This window comes from Podarcis muralis, chromosome 7, assembly GCF_964188315.1.
Source record: "Podarcis muralis chromosome 7, rPodMur119.hap1.1, whole genome shotgun sequence".
In the NCBI taxonomy this organism is placed as follows: domain Eukaryota; kingdom Metazoa; phylum Chordata; class Lepidosauria; order Squamata; family Lacertidae; genus Podarcis; species Podarcis muralis.
Genome location: NC_135661.1, coordinates 58944477 through 58957542, shown reverse-complemented (window position 1 = coordinate 58957542; position 13066 = coordinate 58944477). Strand labels below are relative to the sequence as shown.

The 13066-nt window shown below is 48.7% G+C and overlaps 1 protein-coding gene across 13 annotated transcripts in view; it reads right to left on the bottom strand.

Moving 5' to 3' along the window:
* The window catches only part of MACF1 (microtubule actin crosslinking factor 1), a 297050-nt gene that overhangs the window by 242488 nt on the left and 41496 nt on the right, over positions 1 to 13066 (bottom strand). Inside the window, exon 1 of one of the 13 annotated variants that reach the window (XM_077931877.1) lies at positions 2447 to 2656. The exons of the other annotated variants lie outside the window; for them this stretch is intronic. Within the exon in view, the coding sequence (XP_077788003.1) occupies positions 2447 to 2498 (52 nt within the window). The 5' untranslated portion in view covers positions 2499 to 2656. Of the gene's footprint in view, positions 1 to 2446; positions 2657 to 13066 lie in introns of those variants that run through there. 13 annotated transcript variants of the gene reach the window in all.

Here is a 13066-nt window from a genome sequence, read left to right as displayed (position 1 = left end):
ATTCCAACAGGGAACGGAAGGAACAGAGGCCACAACAAGTCAAAATGGGTCACTGGACTACCCCAGGAAAGCTCTGGAGCCCTGCTGGAGGCCAGGAAAATAAACAGGAAAGAGAGAGAAAACTAGGCCAAAACACATTGACTAATGAGAAGCCCCAACAAGACACAATATTCTCCTGCAGTTCAAGCCAGCGAAAGAGTCGAGAGCAGACTTCTTTGCTTGCCAACACAGAGGAGGTTTGAGCCATGGAGCCCAGCTGCCTGCCCATTCCCCTCCAAGTCCTTGCCCATAGGGATGCAGGAAGCTGCAACACCCAGGAATCTGACTGTAGGTCCACCGAGATCTGTAAAGCTCAAGGTGGATTTATTTATTCATTTGGGGAAGCTCAGACACCAATTGATTGCAGCAAAATCTCTGGGCGGTTTATGTGAAATATTAAAACTACAGATAAAACAGTTTAAAACAATTTAAAACATTATTAACAACAGTAAAGAAAAGATTGAAACACATTGACACTGACATATCTGGATAGGCTCGCCTAACCAAAAAGGTTTTAACCACAAAGACTGGCTGCCTGGTTTTAATGGGCAGGGAGTTCCAAAGTGATGGTCGGACCCAACATCAATTCTCAGTGGCTGCTTGGGGGCTCAAGAGAGGACTATTTCCCAGACTTAGGAGGAAATTCTGGGGACTGAACCCAGGACCATCTGCATGCAACATTGGTGGGATGCCACCAAGCTATGGCTCTTTCCTAGAATCAACTTCTACCCTTTCCCACTGCAGCTGCTCCTGTCCCTCTCTCTCTGCTGCTCAGAGGAGCTTGCAGACAACTGGGGATGGGAAATATGTGGCTGTGGGTCCAAGGGGAAGGCAACCTCCCCAAAAGAGTGGCTGGACATAACCTGGTGAAAACAAGCATCAGCCTTAGGAATCCACCAAAATCCTTTCCCGCTACAAATAAGCCAGTCAAACCCCCTGCCATCTCCCCTGTCGGAGCAACATTTCAAGTATGACCATTTAGCATTTGGGCACAGCAAATTCTCCTGCATCATTCTGCCTTTTCAAACTGGCATGGCAATCAATCTTGAGAAGGCTCTGAACATCTCCAGCATGGCACAGACTGCCCTGCTGCAAAAATATCTGGAAGGCATATAGAGCCAAGCCGCAATTCAGCGCATGCCCAAGTATCTCACTAGCCACATACCGCATGCGCAGACTGAACATTTGTGGAAGTGCCCCCCCTCCCCACCATCCAGCACCTGCTTCAAGAGGCCAGAGCTTGATCAAATGTCCATCGAAACATTTATCCCCTCTCCCAACCTCTGGGGGTGGGGTGGGGGGAAAGAGGTGGAAAAAAATGGAGCTGGGAAGTGAGAGCTTGGCTGGAGCATCAAGGAGTGTCTCCATCCATCACGATCCTGGTACAAAAGGATCACATAGCACCATCTGCTCCCTCCGGTCTACAATCCTGGTTCATACAAGAGCTTTACGTGTCTGTCCATCCATATCCCCCCCCCAAAAAAAAAAAAAACCACACAGAGCGAAAATGCTTGGAAACTTCTCTGCAAATCAGAACATAGCAAGGATGGTAGATTTAGAGGGAAGAAGCAAAGTTCTCAGGGTGTTATTTAGCAAAGCCCTCTCTGGATTCCAAGGAATGGCAATAATGCAGCATTTTTTTTAAGAAAAAAGAGAGTTGTTTTTCTTATGTAAAAGAGCAAATGCTTTCTAGATCCTTTTCTGTCCCTATAAAGCCATTGCCTTCAGCTATTGCAGGAAAGAGGTTCATGTTTAAACTCTGACTCATGCATCACTTGGGAGAAATGGGTACCGGAAACAAGGTGGGACTGCCAGGACAAAGGCTGGACCAGCTACCTCTTGAAGAACAAAGCAGGACAGGGGTCGATCCCCGCCCCACCAACAGAACAGCCGACCTGAGGCGGACAGAGATTACCGTAATCAGAAGAAGAACAGTCGCTTCCCTTCCAGCCTGACTACTCACAAAGCCAGTCTCCAGCTGGAGACAATGGCTCTTCAGAGAGCTGAAGGCAGGTTTAAGAGGAAATCGCTGGTGCTGCTGCTGCTCACGATACAGACACACATCCCATTTGCACCACTGGCCAAAAGGATTTGCAGTTTTTACTGAGTCCTAAAAACCTGCAAAGCCTGTTTGACCAGAGGCAGCCGTGGAACAAAAGGAACGCTTGTGCACAGCTGCCCCCCTCTCCAGTCAAGTGAAGTGCCTGGCAAACCACCTTCAACTGGCTGCAAAACTGTTGTCCGTCGCCAGCCTTTGGGAGCTTATTCCTTCCTATCCCAGGCACCTGTGCTCACCGGAGAACGGGCTCTGCTCCCTCCTGAGCCTGGTGACAGAGTTGACTCAGCTACCTTGCTCCTTTCTACACACACTCCAATGGGGGAGAAATAAAGGCGCTTGCGTCTGTACCTTTCAGGTTGTTGAGTCCATCCAGGAACTTCCGGTATTTCTCGGTGTTCATCTGCCCACTGGATTGCCCTCCTTTCAGCTGGAAGGCGCCGTGACCATGTCCCAAAGGGGTGCAGAATTAATGCACAGATCCACAGAGTCACTTTGGAGGTCCGAGCCAGCCTCCCGTCCTGCTCCAAGTTAACCAGCCACCAGACAAGAACTGCACTTTGGTCACTCTTTGAGCAGTGATGTCACCCGGCCAGCCTCCCTGTGTTACGGCCCTCTTTGTGTTTCCTTATTTGAGGTGAAGTGTGCATTAAAAACCTCATTGGGTGTCAGCCAACCCCATACGTAGCCACACGCCTCCCTCTTCTTTATGCAAACCAGCAGTGACACTGTAGAAAGGCCCCATCTGTGAGCGAAGGAGAGGTGTAGGGTTCCACCGCCACCCCGCCCCAAAACCAAACCACACAGAAAGAGGGAGAGAGAAATGGCACAGCTGGAGAAAATATGCAAGAGAGAAAGGCCTCATCCACGCAGTAAGTGGGATTTCAAATAAGTTATTCAGAAGCACCAAGCAGCAAGGCACATGGAACTAATGCAACTGGATATTCTCTATGCAAAAGAGGAGAGTCACCACAATGCTTAGTATTATTATAACATTTTAGTGTATAGCAATTTGAATGCCAACACTGACCTGGTGTGCACACAATGCTAAGCAACTGTTTATTAAACTATTGCTTATTAAACCATGGTTTGTTTCATCATCCAAAGTCTCCCCAGCATCTACCAACAAACCAAAATTTGAAGCCATGATTCTTCATTGGCTTAGAAATGTGGGGTTTTTAAACTATGGCTCAGTGTTCTATGCAAACCCCAAACCCTTACTTAATAATGGTTTAAGATTTATTAGTGGTTCCTTAATTATAATTTGGCTGCTTCGCTCCAGCCACAAAGGTACAAAATGGAAAACAAAACAAACCTTGGAGAAACGAGCCATGGTTTGCTAGATCATCTGAGAGATAGCTCATAGTTTGTCAAACAAACAATGGCTTTGCATTACATTTTGAGCCACTGTAAGGTAGATCAGTACTATTGTCTTCACACTGCAGATGGGGGGGGGCTCTGAGGTCAAGCTGAGAGAAGCACCTTGCCTAAAGGCTACCTACTGGAATGTGTGGCTATGGTCATATCTGAACCAGATTTTTCCTAGGCTGCACTCACACACTTTTAATTTTGCTAACTATTACTTTGTATCTCTGATGAGATGAATCAATACAATTTATGGTCATTTGATACATCTCAGAAAGTCAGAAAGGCCTTTGGCAATGGGGGGGGGGGACATGCTGGAGGAAAATGGGATATGCAGAAGCAAGCAGTAGTCAAAGGTCTGTTTGGATATCAACAGCTATGCCTCCCCAGACACCTTCCGTGTCGCCTCTGAAGGATTCCCACATCATATTCATTCTTCAGATATGCATGGATAAAAACCCAAATTCCACAGGAGCTGCTGTGGTTTCCCATACAACACATGGTGTTGAGAAGCCACAATTTTTTGCAATCTGCATGAAGACACATGGATTTGTGGGGATGCAGCAAGCAAAACACAGAAGGGCCTGTCCCTCTTGCATGCAACTATCCCCCAACACTCTGCCATGTGCTGGCATAAAACTGGATCCTAGACAGGAAGATAAGCTCAAACCTACATGACGGTGATGCAGACCTGCTACAGAGGAAGCCCACCTTGGCTTCTTCCCTCTTTGCTTACCTCTCCCCCCCCCCCCCGGCCATTCTTGCTTGCACGCAAATGGCAAAGTCATTAAAAAGACTACAGTACTTGTTTTTCAGAAGGCTTTTTCGTTGGGAACAAATAGCCTAAAAGGTGATCCAAGTGGAATGTGACTGGAATCCACGGAACATTTTCCCTCATTGCGTAACTTTGGCCTTCTCAATGCAGCAAATGGGTTTTTCAAAGGAAGTTTGATTGCATAATATCTAACCACAGCAGAGAAAACACAAATATTCCTCCCCCATTTATTGAAAGATGCAAAATGCAAGCTGCAGAACTCAGCTGAGGGGTTTAGGTGTGAGCTTGGCATAGTGCTGCTGCCTAAGCCTGTCCACAGAGTCCCACATCCCACCCACAGGCCTCCCTTCTCCCCCCTGCTTCTCTGTTGCTGCTCGAGCACTTGCGTGGCCAGCCTCCCACTCTTCCAATCACCAGCTCGCTCCACAGAGCCTCCCACGTCAGTCTCCTTAGCAATGGCAGCCACCACGGTCTCCGCACCAGGGACTGCTGAATGCTATCTGAGGGAGTGCAGCTGAACCCTGCAGGGAGCAGGCTTGACCCACCTCACCGTGAGTGGAAATGCCAAATGTCTTCTCTCCTCCTCTCCCACACAGAAGCCGCCTGCAGAGCTGCAAGGTCCCAGTGGGAAGAGGGTTGCTGGGGCCGCTCTGAAAAGCATCTGTGGGTGCTGCCAGGCCTCCTCACTCAGACTACAAATAACGCAAAGTGCTTGCTTACCCAAACACTATTTTTATACACCAGAACCAGCCTTGTTGCAAAGGCACTCAATGTTATCGCACTTCCTTCCGTCCCAATGGAATTTCCTCCCTTTTACTCCATTAAAACCCAGCGCAAAGTGGGCCAAATTGGGAAGGTAACAGGAGCAACCAACAGAACCAGACGTTTTGCCTGCACACACAGAGGACTGAGCGCTGAAACATGCAACTTAGCAAATTCGACCAGTGATTAAAACTGAGGACGCTGTGCTCTGTCCAAGCAGGGAGAGAGTCTAGCATTTCTTTTGGGGCTGGAGAGCAGAAATCCAAAGACTTGAACTCAGGCTTCTAGAGAAAAATGGCACCAGGACAAATGCAAAGCACTACTAGCCCAAATAATGGTGTTGAGCTCACCCAGCCTAGAAGCTTCACACTCAGACACATACGTTCTACCCTCTGCAACGCTCCGGATGCAAAAGGGGCAGAGGCTGTGATTCCTCAGCCATGCTGGAAAGTCACTCAGCACACGGCCAGAGACATTCTCTTTTTAAAATAGGCAATGGCCCTTATATCCCGTGTATACCAAGGTAACAAAGAATGTGGGGATCTGTTCAGGTAAGCACTTACATGGAAAATAATACACATGTGTGTTTTTAAAGTGTTATTTCTTAGAAGAGCCACAAATGGCAACCAGGCCCTGATCAACAAGCCAACTTTCCAGGCTCTCATCTTTCTAAGGAGGCCCCCAAGAGCAGGAGGGCACAGCAGAGACCAGCACACAATGGCCACCGTATCAGTTTCCTTTGCTGCAAAAGTAGCATTGGACACCAGTTGCTGCTTCTTGTCTGAGCAGCAGCTGTTTGCCCAGGAATCCAAGAGGCACAATTGCTCCTCTGGGGCCCAAAGATCTCTTTGCTAAAAAAGCAGGTGCTGGGTCAAAGGAAGCCATTTTCTGTTGCTGCAAACACCTAGTGCACACCCATCCCAACATCACAACCGGGGGTGGAGCACTGGGTGTTATACAGCTACGTTCAACTCTTTCCCTTTAGGAAAAGCTTGGTGGAAGGACTTTGGAGCACGCACAGATGACTGAATGTGCCTCCAGACTCATTATTTTGCAAGAAAGATTCAACCGTACCACAAACCTTCCATGAATTAAAGCTGCTCTCCATCCTAACAAAACAAATCCGCTTTTGCTTTTTTAAATTTCTTTCAGTTTGGGAAGTGATGGGAAGAAAAGTGTGGGATGAATGAATTACTAACCAGAAGATGTGTAAGCACCCCACAAGCAAATCGGGGTGAATGAAGGATGAAATCTCATTGCCATATAACTGCCTCATAAAGAAATTGGAAAGAATGCCCAATTAAGCCCAAATATTATCTAATCTCTGTGCAAGCTTTGTGCAAGCAAAATGAGCTAAATGCTGAATTAACAGATTGTACAGAGGAGTCTGGAAATCACCCTGCTTGGTGTAAGGAAGGAGTTGCCCCTCAATAGTACAGTAGTACCTTGGGTTACATACGCTTCAGGTTACAGACTCCGCTAACCCAGAAATAGTGCTTCAGGTTAAGAACTTTGCTTCAGGATGAACAGAAATTATGCTCTGGCGGCGCGGCGGCAGCAGGAGGCTTCAGGTTCAGGTGGTGCTTCAGGTTAAGAACAGTTTCAGGTTAAGAACAGACCTCCGGAACAAATTAAGTACTTAACCTAAGGTACCACAGTAATAGAGATCATGTGCCCAGTGGCCTGGGAGAGCCTGTTCCCAGCAGGTTGTGGCTGGGCTCACTTGCCTAAGTTGTCTCTGTACACATCCACCTGCAACGTTCCAGCCCTGCATTTGTGGCATGTTGCAGCCTGGAACCAGGCTTGGGACTGGATAAGATATTTTGAGAGGGCCGGCTCCTAAACAGATGGCCCTGGCCTACAAAAGGGGGGGGGATTTAAAGCCCACCCGCTTAATCACCCCCACCCCACCCAGCAACATTGGTGACAGGAACCCAAAATGGCACAGCTCCGTGCCTGCAGATTTGCCAAGTGCCCTAGGAATTTCCATTCCAAGCCTCTTTAGAGAATGGCAAAGCTGGAAAAGCAGACACAAAGCAGAGACTGGCGAATTAGCACCTTCCCTCCACTCACCCTGATGCTTCCACTGGAATGGCACCATCATCTGCCTTCACATCAATGGGGGACACTGCCCTTACTCAGGGATTGATTTATTGATCTGCAGCAACCACAGAGAGAGGGAGGGAGGGAGGGACACATTCATTTTCCCTGAGCGAGAGCAGACCTGATCGCTCACGATAGGCCAAGCGGAAGGGAGAGCACAGCACTCGCTCTAAGCCTGGCGGAACCTCCTGGGAAGAGGATCTGCCTCGCTCCAAAGGGCAGACAGAGTCCTTGTTGGGTGGGTGAGGAATCTGCATGAATGCCAGAAGGCTGGACTTAATCAATCTTTAAGTTGATCCAGCCCGAAAGGTTCCGATCAACTGGAAACGAAACAGCTAGACAATAAAAGTCTCCGTGCCCAGATAGCAATAGCTCGGCCCAAACAAAACCTGCTCACCCTTATAAATGTAACCAAGTGAACCCAAAAGGAAGCTGTCTAACACAGAGCGTGCTCTCTCTTGGCTCAGGATTGTCTCCTCCAATAAGCAGTGGCTCTCTGCAGTCTCAAGTAGGTGCCTGGCCACTAAGCTGTGGCCTTTCCCTGAAAAGAAACAGGCAGGCTGGGCCAAAGCTTAGAGCCAAGCGACTGGTCCCTCCACAAATACAAAGCAAATAAATTCAGTAAGGCTATAAGCTTATTTACCATGATCTAAACAAGCTGCGTTCTTGGGGACGCGGGTGGCGCTGTGGGTAAAACCTCAGCGCCTAGGACTTGCCGATCACATGGTCGGCGGTTCGAATCCCCGCAGCGGGGTGCGCTCCCGTAGTTCGGTCCCAGCGCCTGCCAACCTAGCAGTTCGAAAGCACCCCCGGGTGCAAGTAGATAAATAGGGACCGCTTACTAGCGGGAAGGTAAACGGCGTTTCCGTGTGCTGCGCTGGCTCGCCAGAGTAGCTTCGTCACACTGGCCACGTGACCCGGAAGTGTCTGCAGACAGCGCTGGCTCCCGGCCTATAGAGTGAGATGAGCGCACAACCCTAGAGTCTGTCAAGACTGGCCCGTACGGGCAGGGGTACCTTTACCTTTACCTTTAAACAAGCTGTGGAGTCAAGGTAGTACTTGGGTTACCTGGGGCTGGTGGTTGCAGAGAAGGCTGGGGGCAAGGAGATTAAGACAATGTACCCCACAACAATGGGCATGTAAGACCAAAGGAAGCCTGGCAGGGCAGCTGTTGAGAACCGGGGGTGATGATGTGCTTCCTTCACCACTCCAAACTGATTCACTATCTTACAGTTGGAAGATGTGGGTCCAAAACTCACTTCAACAGGAGGATCCTAGGTGTGTAAGCAAAAACTACAACTTCCCACATGCAACATGGGAGTGATACAACTGGAGCTCCACGCTATTGCAAGGATGCTCAAGGGACTGTTTCACACCTGGGCCAAACAAATCTTTGCAAGAGGGCGCAGCTGAATACCCAATGCAACAATACCTGCAGCAGCTGCTACTGGACCTCCTACTCGTTTCCCTTAAGTAGATTTTCCTTGCAAATTGCATCGCTTTAAGCATTTGGCCATGCTGTAGTGCAAGAACATAAAAAGGTGAAAAAAATTCCAAACTGCATGGAAAGCCAGCAGCCAATAAGGACAAACACCACATGAGTCAACAGGGGGAGGATCTTCCACCTCCAAGAATCAACCAAGCCTGACTTTGGTCTGGGAAACATGGATTCAAGTCCCCACCTCCATCATGAATGCACTGGATCTCACCTTCCCACTGGTGGAATGCATGTCATGCAGGAAACAGCAGAAGAGCCTCTTCCACTGATCTTAACGTATGGGCAGGTTGATATGAGAGAAGCTGCTCTCTCCAATATTTGGGGCCCAGGCCAATTCAGGGTTTTAATTGCACCTTGAAGTGGGTCTGGAAGATAACTGGCAATGAATTTGGCTGTTTGAGAGTTACACGTGACTGACTCCCTGCTGCCCACCAAACCCTGGCCATGACATTCTGCACAAGTTGATCACTTTCAAGGGCAGCCCCACATAAAATTAGTTACAGCTGCCTATCCTGGAGATTACAGGAGCATGGATAACTGACACCACTGTCCCTGTCCAGAAAAGCCTTTAGTTGATACATCAATCAAAGGCAGGCACAGGCACTCCTAGTGACTGAGGTCTCCTGGGCCTCAAGTGACAATAACAGTTCTAGCAGAACCAAGAATCCCCATTTGCTTCTTCAAGGGAGCATGGGGTTGCAAATCTGTCCAAAACAGCCTGTATCACCAAATCCTGGACCTGGGAAATGCCTAGCAACAGAAACTCTGTCTTGTCTGGATTTAATTTCAATATTTTGCTTCACTTCCAGCTCATTATTGCTTCTATGCACCGATTCAGAACCTGCATTGCCTCTGCTGCTTATGGAACGAACAGAAAAGCAGAGCTGGGTGTCATCTGCCTATTGGAGACAAACGACCATTAGGACTTGGAAAAAACCGCTTCTTTGCTAATTAGGAAGTGCCAAAGACATGCTCAAGGGGGTGGGGAGCAGTTGCGCTTAGCACTCTCCACCAGAACAGCATGGCACCCTTGTCTTCTCCTCAGCAGTTCTGAAGAGGGTCTGGAAGCCCACCCACCACTGCAAAGCCACATCCTGGCACTGTTTGGAAGCCACAGCAAGAGCAGAGCTGGCCTCCCATGAGAGGAACAGGTTGGTCAGCGTCCAATTTTATTGTACAGAAGCGGGAAGGGTTCCTCCCTCCCTCTTCCCTGTTCCCCTGCTTTTCCTGGACCCTCATTGAAAGAGATTGGAGGGGGTTGCACAGGCTCCTTGGCAAGTAAAGGAGGCAGATGGCTGTTTAAGCAAAATTACAATTATTGGCCTGGGGAGAAGGTGGTTTGGGCACAGCTGAAGCTTCTATCGATGACCCAGACCACCACGGCCATCGGACGGTGCCCTCAGCTCACTTTTGTCCCAGACTACTGACCGCTCAAAGCCTGCATTCCCCCCTCCAAGATGATAAAAAGTAACTTGAAACTTTTTTAGCATTTCTTTGTCTCTTTGTCTCCCTCCCCCTGCTCACAAACACTCAATTGTGAGGAGGGAAAGTAGGTCAGGGGCTGGAGGAACAGTGGCCAGGAAAAGATCAGGCAGAGCTGCGTGGAACTGAAGTCTCCAGCAGATCACAAGAAAACTGGCAGGCTGTGGTGAGCACACCAAAGGTGGCAAGGCAAGCTCAGTGCACTCGACTGGAGAGGGGAAAGCATTTTCAGCCTGGGGGCCACATTCCCTTCTGGGCAGCCTTCCTGGGCCCACACACCAGGGGTGGGTAAGTCCAGAGGTAAAAGTGAGCAAAGCAATACAGTGGTACCTCAGGTTACATACGCTTCAGCTTACATACACTTCAGGTTACAGACTCTGCTAACCCAGAAATAGTACCTCGGGTTAAGAACTTTGCTTCAGGATGAGAACAGAAATTGTGCTCCGGCGGCGCGGCAGCAACGGGAGGCCTCATTAGCTAAAGAGGTGCTTCAGGTTAAGAACAGTTTCAGGTTAAGAATGGACCTCCGGAACAAATTAAGTACGTAACCAGAGGTACCACTGTAAATGTAAATTTTGCCTTTCCACAGCAAGATTGTTTCTGCACACTGCTCTGCATCCAGGCCAGCATGAGGCATTAGCAGAGTTCAAAGATACATCCCAGCAAGGTAAAATACTCAATGTGGGGTGTGGGGTAAAATACTCAAATTAAGGCTGATGAGAGGTATGGCTTGGGAGGGGTGGTGGCCCAGAGAGGCAATTGGAGGGGGCCCGCAAAGAGGCCAGAAAGGGCCTGGGGCCTCTCCACATCCCTACACAAACACGCAGCCCCAAGACAAGAAGTGCAATGGGAAGGGGAACAAAGAAAGAAAATAAGACTTTGTGAACAATCTAACTAATATTCTTCCACTGTGTTACCCATTTAATGAGTTGGGTCAGCTTAACATATGCCAAAATGAAGACCCTGAACCAGATTTCAGTGTCAGGGCTCGGTCCAAGAAAATGTGAAGGGTGGTAATAACAAAGACAGTGTCTCTGGGGACATGCACAGTGGCTTAGCTTCAGAAGTGAGCAGACACAACTAGTCTTCAACAGATTTGGGCCAGCTTACTTCTGTGCAGCCAGACATATACTACATGCTTGGAACACATTTGAAGTCAATACCTTGAAAACATGGGTTGAAAGACAGATAAGCAGGGCTATTGAACCTGAGCAACATTCACTCCCAACACTAAAGATAAATGCTTGGACTCAACGGTGTTTAAGGATGCCCCATTTGATCTCAAAGGCCAGAAGGTAATCTACATAGGCTCAGAGAAGCCATGTACTATTAAGTCACTCTTTCTCGGGCTCTGAATGACAGCCCATAACCAAAACATTGGGAGTCATGATTGGCCGTCTGCAACACGGCAAGGGATTCTGGGGTTTGCCCCTTAGATTGGAAGAATGCCTTGGAGCAGCCTCAGAACAAGGAGTGAAACTTTGTAGGCACCTTTTAAGAAGCCAAGGATTCCAGCAGCAGCATCTCCAGAAAAAAGCCAGAAGTGACCACACACACACATGAAAAATCCCTTTGCTTTTGATGCTATAGCACATGCATTTTCAGCCATAAAAGCACTGGGATATGGGTACACTTCTCCATCTACCACCATACTTCCATGCCTGGGGTGTCCACTCCTGCACAGCTGTGAAGTGGTTAACTCCCTGCCTGCTCCAGTGCTAAACTCATTGATGCTGACAAGGCTTCTCTCTCCCTCCTTCTGAAGAAGCATGTCTGGAATTCCAGGACTGGGAAAGGGAGAAAGAGAAAGGGGCTGCTCCAGCTGGCTTTGGAAACCCAGGACTGCTTGCCATGCACAGGAAATGGCCTCAGCATCCCAAAAGCAAGAGGAGGGAGGGGAGGGGAGCTGAGCTCTCTGCTTCTTGGGGTGCCCCCCGGGGGCTCAGCCGCCTCCTGGCTTTTGGAATCCCAAGGATCTCCCATCAGACTGTGCTCAGCGAGACCCAACAGCATCCAAAACAGCTGAAGAGGATGAGATGTCCATTCCTTCGGCCTCCTCGGCTCCAGCGGGAGCCACAAGCAAAAATCTGAGCAAAAGGGGGACACCCCACAGCCAATAGCCTGCTCAGACCGCTTCCTGGCAGAAAGTACAGTTGTCAGAAACCCTGCGCCCATTTATCTGGAGGGCTTCCTCTGTCTACCGCAATCCTGAGCTGCCAAACCTGCTCCGCTGCAGCTGGCTTCCAACCAAGTAGAGCCCAGAGGGAAGACTGTCTGTGGAGGGGAGGGGGGCTTTTAAAAGTTGGGAAGGTGGAGAAACTTGTGAACAGTGGGAATTTATTTCATAAAAAAATTATACACTGCTTGATTGTAAAAGCAAACAAACCTCAAAGCGGTTTCCAAAAAAAGATAAAACAATTTATAAAAATATCAGTGAGAAAATTGACAATAATTTAAAACGTTCAGAAAGCTAAAACCTGCATCAACTTTCTAAAGATCTGGGTAGGCTTGTCTAAACAAGAATATTTTAGCAGTCACCAAAATTATATAGCAAAGGTGCCTGCCTCATGTCAATTGGCAGGGAGTTCCAAAGTGTAAGCGATGCTGCACTATAAAATCGAGTGCTTATACAGGAAGAAAGGGTATTATGTTGCAGATGTAACCATGCCAGTTCTGCCAATTGGAGGCCGCAGACCCCAAACATGGCATGCAGAAGGTTCAGGCCCAGGTTCAGTCCCAAGCATCACCAGTCATAGCTCAGGGAGCAGGGCGACAAGAAAGGCTTCCCATGGAGACATCCTGGAGAGGGAGGAATGGGAGGAAACTGAAGAGTCAAAGGAGGAGGATGCTGGGGAGGTCCTATCAGGCTGGGGGATGAGAAGCTGAGCAGGGAAGAGCCCCAGTAGCCTGGATCGTGGTAGTCCAGATCCAGTGGAAGGGTCTCCAAATTGGAGATCTCTGCCATGCCTAAGCAATTTGTAATCCT